This window comes from Ciconia boyciana, chromosome 2 (assembly GCF_034638445.1).
Source record: "Ciconia boyciana chromosome 2, ASM3463844v1, whole genome shotgun sequence".
Classification (NCBI taxonomy): Eukaryota; Metazoa; Chordata; class Aves; order Ciconiiformes; family Ciconiidae; genus Ciconia; species Ciconia boyciana.
In genome coordinates this window covers 22,867,918-22,887,110 of record NC_132935.1, presented here as the reverse complement: position 1 = coordinate 22,887,110, position 19,193 = coordinate 22,867,918, and the positions used below count along the sequence as shown (strand labels likewise).

Below are 19,193 nucleotides of genomic sequence, written 5' to 3'. Positions count from 1 at the left end.
AGGTTCCTTAACTCAGTCTTTTGTTTATGTGTATTACCACTATTTTTGTAAGTTTTCTATTTCTTCTCTGAAGAATCGGTGTACTCTCAGTACACAATTGATCCTCAGTAGCTGTCAAGTGTACTGTAATTCTTACAAACTATTTCATATAGCCATGTATCTTTAGCATATGGGCTATTTTATATTTTTGTAGGATTCTTCTTCTCCTTTTAAGTGTTGAGTGCTGGAGCTTAGCTCACAGGATATTTTTGTATTGTTGAACAATGACCCTCAAGAAATCTATGGCTGCAATGCAATCATTTTGAGAGGTGACAAGTCTGAAAAAGAACAATGGTGACCCTAAGCTTGGAAAAGTATACACAATTGTACTGTGTTCTCTTGAAAAGAATATAGCTTAAGATATATTATAATTTCATTGCTAAAAATGTATTTTTTGCAGTGTAATGCATTGTGCTTAAAATTGACTCCCTGTGTTTTATTTTTCATTATTTACAGAATAACTCCTAAAAATGACTTTATTGAATCTTCTCCATTACAAAGCAGCTGTTCCCAAATACCTGGTGTCTCACAGTCAGCTTCTGTATCACTACTTGTCTACTCGGCTTCAGACACCAGAAGAGAGTTGGATTCAGGAAACAGTTCAAATCCTTGAAAGACTGAAATTTTATATGAACATTTTCAATGTATAAAACTGATATGGATTCTGTGTTACACTGGAAATAACTGATATTCTGTGCCTTATTAAAAAACACACATATCTTGCTTTGCACTTAAAGTAAGTTTTGTTGTGGGGACAGCTAGCAATAATGTACTATATTTAATGCTATCCAGGAATAATGGAAATGGAAGTTCTGTAGGACATAGCTGGATTGACTAGCAGTAATTTAAGAAAAAGATGAGAGAAACAAATATTATTCCCAACATAAAGAACACTTTGTAATGAATTGCATTAAAATAACACTTAGAAAGCACTGTTACTTTTCAAGGCATAAAAGTTACATCTGCATCTTTTGATATTTTTGAAAACTTGTTAAATTTTTTTCCTCTTTTTTACTGTGTCTTAAACAGCAGTATCACTTCAGGGATACACAAATTTATAAATACTCTCTAAATTATGTGTAATGATATATCAATTATAGCACTGTTTTATGGTAGTTTGTACACTGAATATGAAAGGGAATCTGGAATTATAGTGATTTTGTACATAAAAATGAATTTTGTAAATAACTGACTGCATAAGGTCAGTATTTAGAACTACTGTTTTGTATGTATTGTACAAACTTGGTAAAGCTAACACTGCTTGCATTTGGTGTTACTAAAGTCAACAGTCCTGTGGTGATCAGACAATGTTATTTAGTTCTGAGTAAAGCAGATTATACCTTTATATATAACCTGCACCATACACTACATTTGGGGCAAGACTGGTCAGACATCTGTGCATCCTGTTACAGGGATAGTGCGTTAGATGCAGCACTGCTTCAGAAGAATGCTTCTTGGAGCCCCGCCTGGTGTGGTGTTCCAGTGCATCGTGCCAAAGAAGAAAACACTTCTGATCCCTGGTGGCATGGGGGACAGAATCTGAAGTATATGCTTTGGTTTTTTACTGAGCTGCAGCGAAAGTGTATGTTTCACGTTGTTTCTATGCAAGTAACTTAATTTTTTTTTAATTCTGTAGAGAAATATCTTGCAGAAAATAAACTGTTGAGTTATTAATATACGGGCTTGTTTAACTATGTATTTACTGAAAACAAAGATACTTTTTCTACAAAGCTTAATTTTCTGTATACTACAGCAATATATTTTCTTTAAATCAAAAAGGTCTTCATACATGTAGCCTTTCTTATGATAGGGTGGTTCTCGAGAGCAAGTACTACTGACATGGGTAAGAATTTTATCGTTTAGCTCTTAAGAAATCGTGGCTCCAATGAAGTCAATGTGATTTATTACTTGAGATAATTTGGAGCCAGGATTTTGCTGTTTTCTAAACTTAAATGTCAGTGCATTTTGTAAGACGGTTCAGCATCTTGCATTTGATTACTAATAAGAATATTTCTCAATATTTTGATATTATGCAGAGAAATTACTGTGTTCCAATTTGGGCAGCATTCATGGTGATGCTTTGAACAATCAAGCAAAATTGCATGGTACAAAGGTCATGCAAATGCTGAATCAACAGGAACTACAGTTCTGACAAACCAAAGTTATTTGTCTTAACCATCATGCATTAAAAATGGAATGTCTTTACCTTTACATTACGGCATCAGCATTTTAGCGTTTGTAATTTACTGCCTTAAATAGGACATGCTATTTCTTTTATAATTCCCCCATTTAAAATACACAGAATTCTTGCTGCTGAGGACAGTGAGAAAGATCTGAAGTGTCTCCTGTGAAAATGCACACTAAGTATCCTTCATTCTTGTAGTCACGTTTGTAAACGGGTAACTTAACACAACTACTGAACATGTGTATAATTACTGTCTTTGTTAGTAATAAAATATACTGTTGTATAGTAAGAGCTTCTGAGTTGATATTTCTTATTAACTAGATGTAGTGTGTTTGCTGTATTACTGTAGTATTTTTGCACCTAAGACACTTTAATGTATTTTTTTCTTAGAGCTGTGTGAGGTAATAAATATTGCAATGTTTTTATCCCTCCTGTGTAAGTGAGAAACTGAGACAGAACAATGCTGGGAATTGTTCACATAAACACGGCGAGTTATGAAAGAGTGAGAAACTGAACTAGTTCTTTCATCCTAACGTTTAGAGCATTCTTCCTTTCATGACCTCTAGTTAAAGACCTCCTTTAGATTACATAGAATATGTATTTCCACACTGTGCTCTTGCTCAACTTTCTTAAAATATTGATACACATTTTTAATTTATTTCATATTATTCCCTTTTTTAGGTAGTTCAGTAAAAGTCATGCTTTTGTGGTAACTGCTCTAAAAAAGATGAATACAAAGTAATTTTGAAGTTACAGCAATACCATGGGCTTAAAAATAGATCCATTTTCAAAGAGCTGTGAAATACTAACTAAGCAGTAATCATAACATTCATTGGAAGTGAAACACATCAGTGGTAGAATGAGGCTGTAGCACTTCTGTGTTCCAGTGCTGCTGTACCAGAAATAACGTACAGAATGTGAATTCCCAAGATGACCTTTATAGCTAAAGGGATGGTGATCCCTGGATGCTTTAACCTTGAAATACCCAAGCAGTCACGGGGAAGTTAAATGGCTATTTGAATGCCCACAGAAATGATGGGGGGAAAGAAACTGAAAGAAAAGAGCTGCAGAGGTGAGTGAGGGTATGGAAGACTGCCTCACAGTCATGGACTAGAAAGAACCTCATAAACAGTTTCTCTAACAAAAGGTGTTTGGGTTATGCTTCCATCTGTTACCTGACCAAAGTTAAAACTGAAAATAGACAATTCACATTAAAAGGGCTTTTCTTAAACTGTAAGAATAACTTCTTACTGGAACATCTCCATCAGCTTACATCATTTAATCGAGACTGGCTATCTTCTGAAAGATGCACTATAAATCCAACAGTTTTAAAGTTTGATACAGCCATTTTAGTCTTGTTTTCTGCCTTTGTTTGCAGAAAGCTGGAATAAAGGATACTGACAGCTTCTCCAAGCCTTAAAATATGTGGGCCAAATGGTCTTTTTACTTCTCTTTTTCTTAATGGATCTCTGTAATAAATCACTTCAAAATATGCATTACACTGAGTTTTGAGTTGCATAGAAAATCCTTCAAAGGACAAAATAAATTTAACATACTAAATCATATTTGATTTGTGATATAAACAGCACCTGAGATTACCACTACAGGGGTTTTATGGTACATTTTGTGTATACTCTATTTTACTGTTTCTATTTTGCTCGGGTTTTTAGTGAAAATTGGGATAAAGTTTACCTAGACTGTAAAATAAAGCTATGCACATATTTGGAAAAAATAGTCCAAGTTTGCAAAACTAACCCAGGATATGGGAAAAAATGGTATTTTGTTTCTATTTATAACATTTGAAAGGTGCTATTAGCAGATAATAAGGAAAAATACCTGCAGTATTTAAAATAGCTTTAAATCCTTTTGCTTTTTTAAACATCAAAAAAACAGTTCAGGTATGGAGTACTAACAAGCTGAAGCATCATACTTTTTTCTTTGCCAATTGTTCAACTGATTTACAGAGAACTGTATCCTTTCTTTTCTTTACAGGAAAGAAAAGGCCTTTTCTTTACAGGATGCAGAATACACTTGGTTTAAAGATGGTCAAATCTAGTTGAATTTCAGAAGCGAAAAAAATTTAAATATGAAAAGTTGAACTTGACTAAAAATAAGTTTAGCATTCTACAAAGCACTGAAAAATGCAGTAGCTGAACAGGATGAGGAATCACGTTTCCCTTTGAAGTTTGACCACCCAGTCTCAATGTGCAATTTCAGATCACTGCACATCAAAGGAGAAATGCCGCCTCCCTCCCTTGACACTGGCTGCTTGTTGAATCGGTCTTTGAAGGTATCTGGCTGCTGTCTGTTTGGCTGCGTTCACTGGTAAAGATGTCTGCCAGTATTAACCACTGGTATTTGCAGTAGTTTAGATGGCTGGCACCAAAGGTATTTTAGAGTCTCATGAGAAGAAATGTTATTTCCTGTGCATTACTTTTTTTTGCACTTACTCTTTCACTCTTATTGTCGTCCCTTGTCATACTTACCTGTTTTTTTATGGGCTAGAGTTTAACTGTAATTAAAGAAGTTGGGCAACCTATACCACACCTTCATGAGCTGTCTGCTTTGTATCTCTAGAAGCAGAGCCCAGAGTATCTTTCTGATGTACATCTATGAAATCCGCTTCTGTATATTAACTGGATTTTACTTCCTATTAAAAAGCACTTGAGATGCAAAGTATAATTAAAAGATTAAAAACATGCCAGGACATTTATATCTGAGCTCTTCATTAATGCTTATTCCCTGTATTTCAACTTTGTTCATCGAAACTAAATCTAAAATGAAAGTTTCCTTTATTTGAGGTCTTACTAGTTAAAATAAGTAATGACAAACATGAGGTATCTTTAAACCTACCTTCATGAAATGGCTCACAGCTGGTTTCTCAGCACAAGCAGGAGCTGGAGAGGAGAAGAGTTTCTGCAAGAGCAGCTGTGTGGAAGAAAGTGGTTTCTGCGGAAGGGAAGTGCTAAATGGGCACTCAGTGCTGGGTGTAGGTGAACTGGAGGGAGAGTGGTCTCCAGCCGAGAGAGCGTACTCTCAGGTGCAGCATATGGCCATGAGAGAACATCAGCTGTTTTAAGTGGGGAGGAGTACACTGATGTTTTAGGACTCACTCTTGACGTACAAGATGAAGAGAAACAGCAAGAAGAAATTTTACTTCCGTTAAGTAGGTTTGTAAGTTACAGAGACGATGGTGGGATCATTAGACACGGGCACCAAAGGGATCTTAACAGGAAAAAGTATGTTGCATGTTTGTTGTGTATGAAGGATGAGCAAAGTATCTATATTTTTATGAAGATAGTGTGCATGCCACTTTATCTTCCTGATGCTCTGCTTGACCACATAAAACTGGATAACAGGAAATTACATGGGGACAAAAATAAGTCACTGCCAGATAAGGTCCTAGAGAAAATTATTAGTAAGTTATTTAATTAGTTGATCCCCTAAGCTAGCTGGGAAGCTGCACTCTCTCCAGACCCAGCTCTAGTAGTATCATACCTACTACCTGAGAGTGCATGCAAGTCTTGAATGACCCAGCTGAAGAAGGAGGATTTGAGGATGCTGAAGCAGCTGAACAGGCTTCTTGGCACTGGGTTTGAGTCCCTGATGTTGCCCACTGGACACAGTCCTCTCTTGGACTTGCTCTCCTTCCAGATTCCTACAGGTAGGACTGCGATCCAGACTTCCAACTAAAGAACAAGTGGATGCACTAGAGGGATTAACAATCCAGACACGTATCATTCCATGAACGTGAAGAGATGTCACTGACAGGGGTGTGCCATGCCACTGAGTGGATGAGATGCAAATGTGTTGGGCTGGCTGAAGTCAAGACTCACCGTGGAAATTAATTGAAGCTACTTTTCTTAAAATGTGATTTTAGTAGGCAAGATCATCCTGAGAATGGACACTGAGAGAAGCTGATAGTCAGGATGAGGTTCTCTATGGAGAGAAATGGAAAGTCACCAAGCCAGTAGGAAAAACCAAGAAAGCATACCCAATAAAAAACAAGGGAGGACTTTGCCTTTTAAATTAATATAACCTCAGCAGCATTAGATATTTTTAGGGCACGCATATTGAAGCTTCTCTACTTGGCAATGGGAAATTTTGAACTCGTAAATGAGATTTTTAATCAACCAACAGGTGCTGTAATTACAGCAAAGTTACAAGGACGGAAGTAAGGAAACCACACTAGAAACAGTCATGCCTCACAAAAGCACAGTTAGATGAGCACCTGCTGTAAAAAATACAACTTGAAGGACTTGAAAAGACATTTTTATTCACAGGAACCTGGTAGGTCTTTTGCTGTTCTGGCCAAGCACAATTTAATCTCCACATGAGCAAGGGGTTCAGTGTTGTGCTTGATCCTTTCCAGCGCCATTGCACGAGTCAGTTGTTGACGCAAGTCAAATAAGAGTTCTGCTTTAGCACATAGAATAATTTTAGTGCAAGAGTTTATCTGTTGAAGTATCCTCGGGGCTAGCGGTGGGATGACCCCACTGAACTGCTCATGGTGAACCTCTCTCACTGTGCCTGACCCAGCAGCCCCTGTAAATCCATTGCCTTTTGGTGACAGTGGGTCATCAGGGAACAGATGAGGTAGGTGCTGCCCAGAAGCTCCACAGCCCTGCTTGCAGCAAGCCATGGGCTTCTTTGCTGAGGTCAGGCCACCTGGGGGGACAGTGTGGGTGTGAGAAGCCGGGTCTCAGGAATGCCACGGGCTTCAGGCTCCACCACTACATCAATGGGCAGAGCCGCAGGGACCATGCATGTTCAGATCTGTCATTGCTCTTGTGGCTCTGCCCCTCTCTCTCTGTCTCTCCTCTGAGACAGGAAGTTTTGTGCAACTGTTGAGTGTCCTGGGCCAATTCTTTTGTTTCTGTGACTAAATCCTCTTGCATCCACAGGCTTCTGTCTATTTTGTGTGTGTTAGCTGTGGTGACTATAGACCTCTGGTTTCTGTAAGCCATGCCGAAGTGCTACACAGCCCTTCCTCAGCCTGCAGCCCACTCCTCATTGCTGCCTTGCTTATCCTGAGGAACTCCTTTTCAAAGGGCTTGCTGGATACAAATAAAAATAAACATTTCAAAGTTCAAGTCCATTCCCTTAATTTTAGGATTATCACTAATTTGAGCTACTATCTTCCAACACTGGAAGGACAGACCTGTGGCGGTGCACTTGATGAATGTTGTAGAAAAACCAAGACTGTTCCCTTCATTGAAGAAGCTTTCCTGTCTGAATGGAGCAGTGTATTTCACATCCTGATAACTATTTACTAGCACAGGATTCAAGAAAAGTTAGCTTTTTAGTTCCGCAAAAGGCCTTTCTATTCACTGAGAATTCAATGAGACAGCCAAGTAATTTTTTCTACCATTGACTAATTCACAACCACTCTAACGAGCAAATGTTTCTCCTGAGCCGCAGCTGTCTCCTTGCACATGCTGATTCACCGGAGGTCCCCCTGTACATTTATTCTCCACTCTATAATCACCATCTTCTTCGAGAATTTAACTTAAAACTGGACTGAATTAATTTTCCCATTCTACCATGTGCACAAGTCCTTGAGCAACCTGATCTAACTGGACCTGCTTCCAAACTGGGCCTGCTTCGACCAGATGCTCTCCAGATGCCCCTTCCAACCCAAAGGTTTCCATGACTGCAGCCAGGATTGTGCCAGCTGCACTCGGGAGACAGTCTTGTAGAGCTACAGACCAGACTCCTTCAGAGTCAGATGTTTTCAGCCAGCAGTCAATGCAAACAGGTCTCAGGATGGGCTTTTCATCATAAAGTTTACACTGTGGAAATGTCTGGGTATCCCGAGTTATCCTTTATCAGTGAAGCGGACAGTTCTTCCAAATAGTTTTATTAAAGTTTATCTAACTCTGTCTGACAACGTGTGAGTGGTGTTTAGTTTGAGATATTCAATACTTCCATTATTATTGTAAAAGCCACAGCTATAGGAAAATGCAATTATAAATCAACTGATGACTTGGACAGAAAAAAAAAGGTCTGCCTAGAAGGCCCAGCAGGCTATGAAAGGAGCAGTTCCCACAAGATGAGCTCCTTGGTGTCTGACGTATGTCCTGGTCTTGACGTGTTGGCAACAACATGAAAGATATATCTCAATAGAAAACTTAATTAATCTGAGTAACAAAAAGTGTTAATCCTCTCCCTAGTGTTTTCTATTGTGCAAAAATACAGTGTTTCCTACTGTAACATTAAGAACTGCCATGTGCTTATTCAGAAGTAAAGAATTAACACTTAACTGCAGGGTTTTTCTCTGACACTTAAAAAATGCCATCCTCCTGTATATGGTCCTGTATATGGACACAGGAATCTTCTTCCACAGACAAGCCTCTGAAGGGTTAGCATATGCTTTCCTGACAGTCACAGCCCTCTTGTCTTTGACAAACTCTGTTATTATGCTCTAACCTCTGCCTGTCCTTTCTGGCTGTCATTCAGATGATCAATTATTTTTTTCACAGCTTGCATAGTGAACTGTCAGCATGACTTGACTGTCACCTGGAGGTATAGAGTCTCAGAAAGTACAATATTGGTATGACTTACACTTTTAAGCTTTTCTCAAAGGTGGAAAGAGGACATCAGTGAGTGTTATAATCCACTAAAAATCTGCCCCAAACTGTTTTTTAAGATTCAAATGTTAATATGTGTACCTGCAAAGCACTACTGTGACTGCAATGCCATGCTTACCATGTTTATGTAGAAGCTACTGGAAGATTTGTTAAATAGGTGTATCTGTGCTAGTGAAGCAACAAAATAGAGGCAGAGAAGTTTTGGATTATTTTAAAATATTAAGCATGCTATATAAATAATATATTTAAATTAAAAGGTGTTAGAAGGGATCAAGGCCACGATCCCATTGATTTTTATGCAGTTCCAACGATTTTTTTTTGTGGAAGAAAATGAAACCTATATCTTAAGCCTGTAATAAATTTCCCTGAGAGCTCTTACTTTGGTTTTCTTCTACAGCAGCACAGACGGCTCTTTGTTTCTCGATCAGACAGGCAGGCTGCAAAGAGCCATTCAAGAAATCCAACAGTCTTCTCTGGTCTCAGCCTTTTACACCGACTTACAACTCACCCTAAAATATCAGTAATAAAGTGAACAAGAGCTAAATGATGAACTCCACAGTTAAAAGCACCAAAGGTAGCTCAGCAAAGATCCTGGGTGTTGCGATGCTGAGCACCTGCAGTGCTGCCCCTGAGTACTCTGCTGCTTACCCTGGGGTATGCATGCGTTCCCCAAAGCAAGGCATAGACAGGACTGCCAATCAAAGTCAAAATCCCCAGACATCACCAGAACAAGGAAAACAATAAGATTTAAAAGCAGATGAAAGGTCCAGGTCTTGGCACTTGGCTTACTGGGCCTCTTTTGGCTCAGGATCTTCAGCCTTGAACCTTCTGTAATATTTAGACACCTAAGCCTGGTTTTCCTGGTTGTGAAAAGCCACAAGTCATATAGTTCCCATCTGAGAAGAATAAATTTCTGAGTGGTTAAAGCTTCTCCTCACTGTGTAAGGAGACTCTTCTACCAGATCTGGGTCTGTTCTATGAGATCTGGGTCTCTTCTACCAGATTTGGAATATGGACCTGGTCTTTCACTCCCAGGCTCTGCATTAACCATGGGCAATGGGTTCCCATGATAAAATGCTCCTCATCTGTCCTACTACAGTTGTTTCACTTTGTGAAGACCAAGGAATGAATAGCAATTATTTACTGGTTAAATTCAAACCAGTGCTCTAATAAATAGTATTCATAAACTGGAAAAGTTTGCACAAGAAAGGCGGAGAGACCCAGCGACCCAGTGGGCAGCCTCTTGAATTTAAACATTTTGTAGCCGAGGTGAATGGAAACACGTGTGCATATGAGCACATCCTCCTCTCCAGGCTTGTGTGGCTGGTTTTTGGGATGCTGAGAGGCTACGTGAGTGGGGGAAAACAGCTCAAGTTGCAGCGGAGAGACTGCACTTGTGGCACCGGCCTGGTGGTGTGGGCATCTGCTACGCACGGTGCACTGACGGCACCACGGTGACCTTGCATGAGCCTGCCTGGGTTGTGCAACAGCAGCAGACTGATCATGTGGATGTATCTCATCATCTTTGCTGATATGTTTGTAAAACCACATATAAAAGATGAATTCTATGTCATATGGCAGTATGGGTAAGATGAAGGAATCACTAGTTGGTGTAATATGGATCCTGCTTTGAAGATGCTCAGGCAAGTTTATTACAACAGCTCCTTTTGTCCGGGAAATATTTAAGGCAAAGTAGATCAGTAGTTCTGGTTCAACTTGAGTATCTCACCAGCATTCAACAACGGTTGCTGCCCTCAGAAGCATTTGAATACATCAAAAGCCCACAGAGGATAAGCCTAGCAGATGGCGAGGCTTGCTCGGACTGAAGCAGGCTAAGGAGGATGCTGGTATTTGTTTCCCAGATGATAACCACATTGCAAGTCAAATGAGTGCTAGGAACTGTGCACTTACCAGAGTTCAAAGCAGATGTCCCACCATTATTTGCTAAGACCTTCTTTTACAGTGCTCCTCAGTTTGCTTTCCCTGGCGAAGCCGGCCATTTGGGATTTAAAAGCTTCTAGCCCAGACCCAAACTCGAATGGTGAGCAAACCCAGGTGGGGAAATGCATACGGAGGTACGTGCGAATTTTGTTATCTAAAATACTGAGTAATTGTATTAGGAAGGTGTACAGTGCTGCTCTGCTGTGTGCTTCAGCTATTGCACCTTGCTGAAGAAATTAATTCCGTAATACCAAAGTTTGGCAGTCGGGGATGGGACGTGCCTTAGCAGCAGCCTGCATTGATGCTGGGGATCCCCAGCCACTTGGTAACGCCGCTTGTGTGAACGTGCAGGTTACAGAGCAGTCAAACGTTACCATCTTCACAGGCTTGCCACCAACCTGGACCAGAGGCAGGAGGGTTTGCTGGCAGCGGCGCACAATTGCACAATGAAGCCTCTGCGTGTGGATGTTCACTGAGGCTGTCACAGGAGCAATTATTGTAATTAAGGATTTACATTATTCCATAAACTTTCCCGAGGGGTTTAGGGAATCATTATTATTTCCTAGCCGTTTTATGAAGTTGGCTGGGTGTACGGCTGCACTTCTCCACAAGGCAGGACCCACACCGCAGCAACGCGGCTGACATCAATCCCAGTTCTCAGGACAGCGTGTGACAGGGTTGATGATGGCAGCATGACCTGTGGTGCAAATCTCCCGTCACGGCTATTGTTCAGCCAGTACGGACGTGGAAAGGGGAGAAAGACAGAAGTGGCTCGAAGCGCAGAGGTAACCGCAGCCAGAGCAGCAGGAGGAGCTTTAGTGTAAACAAAAATCTGGTTCTGCGCGGTCTAGCGCGAATGGCTCAACGTCTCGTAACATGCATTCCTACAGGAGAAATGTGTGGTTTTGTTAAATACTTCAGGAAAAAAAGTGTATTGAAGCTTATCCCCCTCTTCTGGAAACCTTCCCGCTACAAAGCCCACAAAGATTGCAGCACACAGAAGTTATCTTTCGAATATTTGTTATTTTTATTTTTAATGCTTGAGAACATACAGTATTCTTTATTTTATAGTGCTTTCATTGCTAGTATGATGAAAAGTAAACTATTATTTTAAATGAAAGCAAAATGGGGTGGTTTACGCTGGGCTGCAGAGGACTTTTCTGGTGTTACTAAACTGGCCACGTTCACTCAGGCTACACCGAGTTCTTCACTAAAAGTCCAAATTCCGAGCTGTCCCGAAGGATTTGGTGTCCTTACCTTGTACTTCTGTTAAAACGAAATCGGGGATTTACACCCCGCTGCTATTTTACCACCGTTTCCACTCCCGCTGCGCCAGGCTCCTGCTCTGCCGCTCCGCGACTTCTCGGCAAAACAGCTCTTCCGTCGGAAAGGTGTCACCGACCCAGAGCAAAGCCTCGGCGGCTCGGGGGAGGGCTCCCCGCTGCTCCGGCCGGGCCGGGCGGGCGACCCCGCCGTGCCCGCGCCCCCGCAGCCCCGCCGCCGCTCGGCGCGGCGCGGCCCGGGCTGCCGGCATCGCCCGGCGGAAGCTCCGCGGGGCCGGGCCCGAGGGGGCGGGAGCCCCCCGGCCCCCGTGCCAATGGCTGCGGGGGGAAGGCTCTGCCTGGACGTTCCCGCTCGGTTACAGGATGGAAATTCCCGGCCTCCCCGGGGAGGGAGCTCGGGCTCCGCGCTCTGAAAGGCTCATTTGTCCCCGCGCGGCCGCCCAGAGCGGCGGAGACGGGCCCCCGCGCTGCAGCCTCCCTGCCCCGGTGCCGGTCCCGGAGCCGGTGCCGGTCCCGGAGCCGGTCCCGGTCCCGGTCCCCGGCCCCGGCGCATCCCCGCGCCCCCAGCCCGCACCATGCGCCGCGACCCGGCCGCCGCCGCCCCGCTGCTGCTGCTGGCGCTGCTGCTGGCGGCGGCCCCGCCGCCCGGCGGCTCGGAGAGCCCGAAGGGGAAGCAGAAGGCGCTTCGCCAGCGGGAGGTGGTGGACGTGGTGAGAGCGGCGGGAGGCCGGGGCGCGGCGCCGGGAGCGGAGCGGGGCGGGTGGGCGCTCGGCGGGGCGAAGGTGGCGGGGGCCCGTGCGGGGGCGGTGGGGCGGCCGGAGCAGCCGCGGGGCTGCTTTTGTCTGGCGAAGATTGGAAAAAGACCCAAAAACCACCGGTTTTCGAAAACCTCGCGGGCGCACCGGGCCGCTCCGGGCCGGGCACCGCTGGGCTGGGCGCCGGGAAGCCCGGCGCCCTTTGGGTTCTCGCCTGGGTTTCTTCTTTATTACGCCGCGGTTGTGCTGGATCAGGACGATGCCGAGCAAGGGGCGGGCGGGCTCTGACAGCAGCCGCGGGTTGTCGGCGGCTGCGTGCGCGTCTTCGCCTCTCTGCACGGCGCCGGGGCCGGGGCCGGGGCCGGGGCCGGGGCCGGGGCCGGGGGGGTTTGCGGTTGGAGCCGGCGTGGTCTGGGCGGTGCAGGCAGGCGCAGGCAGGCCGAGGCGGGGGGAGGCAGCGCGGTGGGGATAAAGGCGGCACTGTGAGCCGGTTGCTGCCCTCTGCAGATTGCAGGGGCAACGCTGAAGTCTTACAGCCCTGGCAACGTAAGCGGTAAATGCGGTTTAGTGCCTAAAAGGCTAGTGAATAAATAATAAACTACAAAAAGAAATAAAAGGACTGCTCTTTGGCAGCCATGAGATACTCTGAAAACGGTATCTGCGCCCTGACTGAACCCGCTTTTCCTTGGAGTCGCCTTAATGCATTATTCCCTTTGGCACCTGGGACTGCAACCCCTATTGCAATTCCATTGCAACTAGAAACCTGAATGCGTTGGGACTATCCCATCTCAGGGGCAGAAGAAAGGAGGGAGATTTTCCAGTCCTTGGAATGTAGAAAGCAGATGTGAAGCTATTTCCGTGAGCTGCTGGACTGCCGTTCACCTCCTATAGAAAATCACTGGCATGGCTATTTCTTCTGTGATCTCCCGAGAGACCTTCAAAAGTGATGTGCTGGAAGCACCATGCATGGCAAAGCTCCTTCCCTTTCACACCACCTCATTACTCTTTCGCTTTTACTGTGGAAATTGAATTGCATCGAGAATAAGGAGTTCGCACACATGGAGGAGCTTACGTTTTCTGTTCGAGCGGTATTTTAGGGTCCTTCGTACAGGGCATTGCTCTGGCATTGCTTCGTGCTTTCGGGTGCGGCAGAGTGGGTGGCAAAGCACAGGTAACTAGATGGCAGTGGAGTCAGCCACAGCCCGGTTGTACAGACTGCTTCAGCTAAAGCCCTTCCAGGGCAGAATGAAGGCATGCCTGAGAAGGGATCCTGCCTTCAGCGGACATTTTCATTTTAAAAGATGTTTTGTGCATTTCCAGCTTAAGAAAGCATGAAAAAAAGACTTGGTTTGGCAGGGGTAGATTAATTTAGTTGGAGTGGATCCCAAAGACCAGGTAATTCTTTCACTCACCTCAATTTTTTTGGGTGTGCAATGGCTTAAGCTGCCCTCTCTGGAAGGGAGCTGTGCGGCTCTTGGCAGCAGCGGTGGCAGCTCCTCTTTCCGGGCAGCCCTGCCCGCTCGAGGTGCCCCGGGGGACGGGGGGTTGCGGGTCTGAGCCTCGGCAGGCCCCAGCTCTTGCCAATTTCCACATCCTCAGGATTTCTGTGGTGAGTAACCACATGTAAAACCAGAGCCAGTCACTGCTACAAATAGAGTCCAACAGGAAAATAGCAGCAAAAGCAGATAACCAGTGCTGTGTGAAACAGAAATGTCTTTGCATCATTCTCATGGTCCTTAGGTCGGTGTGTGCTTCGCCAAGCAGCCTTCTCTCCAGCTAACTTTTTTATACATGGCCTTCTTGATTATAACCTCCCACTATTTCCACTGCCAGATGCCAACAGTGTTTTCTTTGGTGAAGGTAGTAAGGGAATGCCAGCATCCATTAGTCCAACTGCCATCTTACCTCTTACTGGAACTCATAGTCACTGATTTTATTTATAACGTGGCTCCAGCCGAGCCTGTGATGCCCACGTTGGTTTTTGCACCAAAGCACAGGAAAAGGAACAACCCCAGAAGAAGAAAGTTCACCAGTCTGACAAAGAAGACAGGGCAGGGGCTGTAGTTTACAGCTCCTGCAGTGCAGATAGTGGCATGGCTTGCAGGAGGGGGAATAGTTGCATGACCCTTTCTTTTTGAAACAAGTGGGGATTAAGTGGTTTAAAACGGATGAAGAGAAATAGGTGGGAGAAAGGGGAAGAGCAGAATATGGTTATCCATGAGGATTTGGGATGAAGGCTGGAGGACCCAGTCAGTCACCAGATGGGAAAGAGCACTTAAAGTAAAAGGCCTGTGATCGCCAGCCCCTGCTCAGCGTTTCTGTGCCTGCTCCACTGGCTCCACACACACTTGTGCCACTGGGGGAAGGAGCTCTGGGCTGCACAAACCTACTCTCCAAGGACAGCAAAACCAAATCTCATAAGGTATGAAGGCAGCGTGTGTTAACGTGCAGTTTGGGAGGGCAGCAATTGACCTTTCCTAATACTGTGATGTTAGGGAGGTCCTTAGTGTGCCGTCCTCCCATGTGTGCCTTCCCACCGCTATGGCTGGGGATCCTGAGTTCAGGTTGATTGCAGGGTGCAGCTTCCCACGTCCACAACAGCACTGACATGCTGCACGTGCTCTGGAGTCTGACTTGCATGGGTTGACTATCGTGACGTGATTCTGTCCCGCAGGAATGGCGGCAGAAGAAAACCGGCGTTAACCTCTGCTCTCTATGAAATGCAAAAGTTTCTCTACTTTAAAAAAAAAAAAGGAAAAAATAATAATGAAAGCTTATTAGCCAAGACAGTTACACAAGCAATGGTGCGTTAGGAGAAAGTAACTCTTAACATATAACTTTTTTGTTGTTTGTTTCTGTACTGGAATGTTTTTAATCTTCTGAGATTTTTCCAACAGGTTTTAATGCTTGCACTAGCCAATTTTTAATTCTAGGATTTATGCATCGTTTCATAAAATAATCAGCATCTTAATTTACAGCAAATTCTGCTGGTACTGCTTATCTTCTTTGAAATTTTATTTTTTCTTTTTTTTTCCTCTATGGAACCATTTTCTTGGTGATCCAGAAATAGCCCATTAGCTTGTGTCACAGCAGGGGTTTGTGTGTTTTGTTGTTGTTTGTGTTTAACTTGGTTAGCCTCGGCATTAATGGACGGAAGCAGCAAGATCTGTTCTGTGTTTCAGTACAACGGCATGTGCTTGCAAGGCCCCAGTGGCGTTCCTGGACGGGATGGAAACCCGGGAGCCAACGGGATCCCCGGGACACCTGGGATCCCGGGACGGGACGGGCTGAAAGGGGAGAAGGGCGAGTGCATGCGCGAGAGCATCGAGGAGTCCTGGACGCCCAACTTCAAGCAGTGTTCGTGGAGTGCACTTAATTATGGCATCGATCTTGGGAAGATAGCAGTAAGTGAGCTTGGCCGAGGGTGCTGCACTTCACCAACCACAGCAGGCTCTAGATCTGCCTCTATGAGCTGGGTAGCACCAATCGTACAGATTTCCTACTGGAGCCTTTTTCTTCACGTAAGGGTGAACTTCTCAAAGGTTTAGCTCCTTCGGATTAATCTCAGCTGTGTTTCACAGCTATGTGCCCATTTCATTTCTGTAATAGTGTTTCAGAGGAATGATGTGGCTGGTGTAAGAGTACATTTAGAAGACCAGATCTGTAACTGTAAGGCTGAAAGTCACACTACCAAAAAAGTACCTCCAGCTTGCCCAAAATAGGGCAAGGTTTTTACCATTTCAGTCATAAGGAACAGGAGATATGTACATCTTTAATCTGTTAATTGTACCTGTCTTTGTAACTCCTGCTTCAAAATGGTTGTTCGCTGAACCTCAGTTGCAGGGTGCTACTGCAAAAAGGATCAGCATTGTTCAGGAGCAGAATGACCAAGTGTAACCCAGACTAACCCAAGTCTGTCCTCCACTGCAGCCCTGGGTATAAAACTTTCAAACACAAGGGTGCAAGCCTAGGAGAGGGGAAGAAATCCCAGCTCAATCCCAGCTATGAAGCAATGCCCAGATTGGTTGGAGTAACGTAACTGCTGTTGCTGTGGCTAGAGTGAGAATCAACTTTTTTGAGTAATTTCTCACTGCCTTGTACTTGCAGAACTGCCCCTAGATTTTTTGGTTTTTTCCCCCCATGATATCCAGCATTTTGAAGACAGAATAACAACCTCTTAAAAACCTGAAAATGTTTCTTTTTCAGTTGTGGAGCTTTTATCAGGATTTAAGCTTCTCACAAATCTTGTGATAATTGTTAAATCCAGGATTTCTGGTAACAGAGACAGAAATTGTACTGTCCTCTCATGCAAGGACTTGAGTGCAGCTTTCGGACAGCTCATGCCCCTTTACATAGACCCCAGAAAGTAATTAGGTAACCAACTTAACAGCAGGTATTCTCTAAATAAAGTTAAGAATTTCCATAATCCCCCTTCTCCATTACCATCTATGAGGTGCTGTTTCTGATTTGCATCTTTGCACCGTATGATATTTGCCAGGCTCTACTTTTTTCTTCTTTTTTTTTTTTCCAGAGGGAAGGGACTAACAAGAATAGCCAAAACATTCTGAAATAAATATATTTCCTAAATATAAATATACAGAAAATAAATACATTCAAAACCAGAGGTTGCTACCAAAGCATTTTTGTCTCGTTAGGAATGCACGTTTACAAAGATGCGCTCGAACAGTGCTCTCCGTGTTCTCTTCAGTGGATCGCTTCGGCTAAAATGCAAAAATGCCTGTTGTCAGCGCTGGTACTTTACTTTTAATGGAGCAGAATGTGCTGGGCCACTTCCTATTGAAGCCATAATATATTTAGATCAAGGAAGCCCGGAGATGAATTCTACTATTAATATACACCGAACTTCTTCAGGTATGTATGCCAAGACCGCAGGAACAGAGATGGAGCAGAAGCCAGTAGCAAATCTAGTTACCAAATGCAGAGAGTACAGTCTGCCTTAGAAAGTCAAAAGACTGAACGAAGAGGCAGAACAGCGGCCAGCTAACACTTGTTACGCTTACTCTGCTGTCTCACAGTTGACTGTCAATAGTAACGGTATGAGAATTATTTATTAAGTGGTACTTTATTACTGTGGTATTTTTCATGGTACTTACATCCTGTGATTTAGAAAGGGAAGAGATTTCTATCCAGACAGTTCTACTGATCTCTGCTACAACATGAATACAGAGACATTCTGTGCTCTATTAGCATATGGAGAAGCTGCCTTACTGCCAAGTAGACAGTGTCATCCTGGCTTAAAATACTGATATTTGTGCATTATCTGTGCATAAAATGAGACTTAATCCTCCTGGAATTTCTACTATAATTTCGGGTGGGACACAAAAGTACCTCCAAAGGAACAATTATTAAATTGCTAAGCAAAAGGCAAATTAGTGAAGTCATTCAACATAAAAGGAGGTGATGCTAGGAAAAGGGGACTAACGTCAAGTCTATACTTTCTCCATTTTCCTCCCTGTAGTATTTCATGACTGCATGAAATCTAACCTCTAGAGCTATGATAGTTTTTTTTCATCAAGGGATAGGACCTACCTGTCTTCATTAACCCACCTCCAACTAGTGATGCTAGCGGGGGAAAAAAAAAGGGCAACAGAAGTGGAACTTTATACAGAAGCGGAACTTTATACAGAAGCAGAGAATCAGGAGTGGAAAAGATTACAGGGTGGCAATCACCTTTGCAGGGCTTAGCTGTAGAAGCCAGGTATGGCTGTGTCCCCATCCCCCCCCCCCATCACTGCTAAAAAGATGGCTGGATAGGATTGAAGCCATATCCCAGCTACCAGTTTGTAAATTTGGACATTTAAAGAAGCAGGTATACCTCCCATTTAGCCATCCTGTGGACTGTGATCTGCTTCTGGTACTGCAACAGACGTCAAGAAGCAGTATGGATAAAGGCAGGGCATGACCCTGTTGCCACATCTCTAAGTAATAGTTTTTATTTCTAAAAATGCTCTTCAGGTTTAACTAAGTAGCATGAGCTTGCAATGAACTGCTGTTCTTAAGTACTTGTGTCCACCTTCAGTTGTGAAATACAAAGTGATTGTGTCTGCTGAGGTAACCTGGTTTTTGTCTTTAACCAGTGGAAGGTCTGTGTGAAGGGATCAATGCTGGCTTGGTGGATATTGCCATCTGGGTCGGGACTTGCTCAGATTATCCACGGGGAGATGCTTCTACTGGATGGAATTCAGTCTCCCGAATCATCATTGAAGAACTGCCAAAATAACTTTCCCTCCCCCCTTTTTTTTTTTATTTTGTACAATTTTCTTCAGAATTTATTTCTAGAGTTGGATGCAAGTATTTGACTGAAAGGCATCAAACTCTTGCATCTGTAGTCTTTGTCTAGCCTTTTTTTGCACATTGCGGAGGCTTTTTATAATAATCA

At 43.7% G+C, this 19,193-nt stretch overlaps 2 protein-coding genes and 1 long non-coding RNA gene across 6 annotated transcripts in view; 2 read left to right on the top strand and 1 right to left on the bottom strand.

Moving 5' to 3' along the window:
* FZD6 (frizzled class receptor 6) overlaps positions 1–2,515 on the top strand; it is a 32,351-nt gene extending 29,836 nt beyond the window's left edge. For all 4 annotated transcript variants that reach the window (XM_072852072.1, XM_072852071.1, XM_072852073.1 and 1 more), the window contains exon 7: positions 496–2,515. In XM_072852072.1, the coding sequence (XP_072708173.1) occupies positions 496–652 (157 nt within the window). In that variant the 3' untranslated portion in view covers positions 653–2,515. The remainder of the gene's footprint in view (positions 1–495) is intronic.
* A 6,789-nt stretch (positions 2,516–9,304) lies between these two features.
* On the bottom strand, positions 9,305–12,600 carry LOC140647453 (uncharacterized). The gene is made up of 3 exons (XR_012040775.1): positions 12,013–12,600; positions 10,726–11,639; positions 9,305–9,323 (listed from the first exon to the last, which is right to left on the bottom strand). It is a non-coding gene; the product is annotated as an uncharacterized lncRNA (long non-coding RNA).
* Positions 12,453–19,173, top strand: CTHRC1 (collagen triple helix repeat containing 1). Its single transcript, XM_072852070.1, has 4 exons — positions 12,453–12,748; positions 15,976–16,197; positions 17,449–17,665; positions 18,892–19,173. The coding sequence occupies exons 1-4, from the start codon at positions 12,614–12,616 to the stop codon at positions 19,032–19,034; spliced, it is 717 nt and encodes a 238-aa protein (XP_072708171.1). The 5' UTR covers positions 12,453–12,613; the 3' UTR covers positions 19,035–19,173.
* The last annotated feature ends 20 nt before the right edge of the window (positions 19,174–19,193 follow it).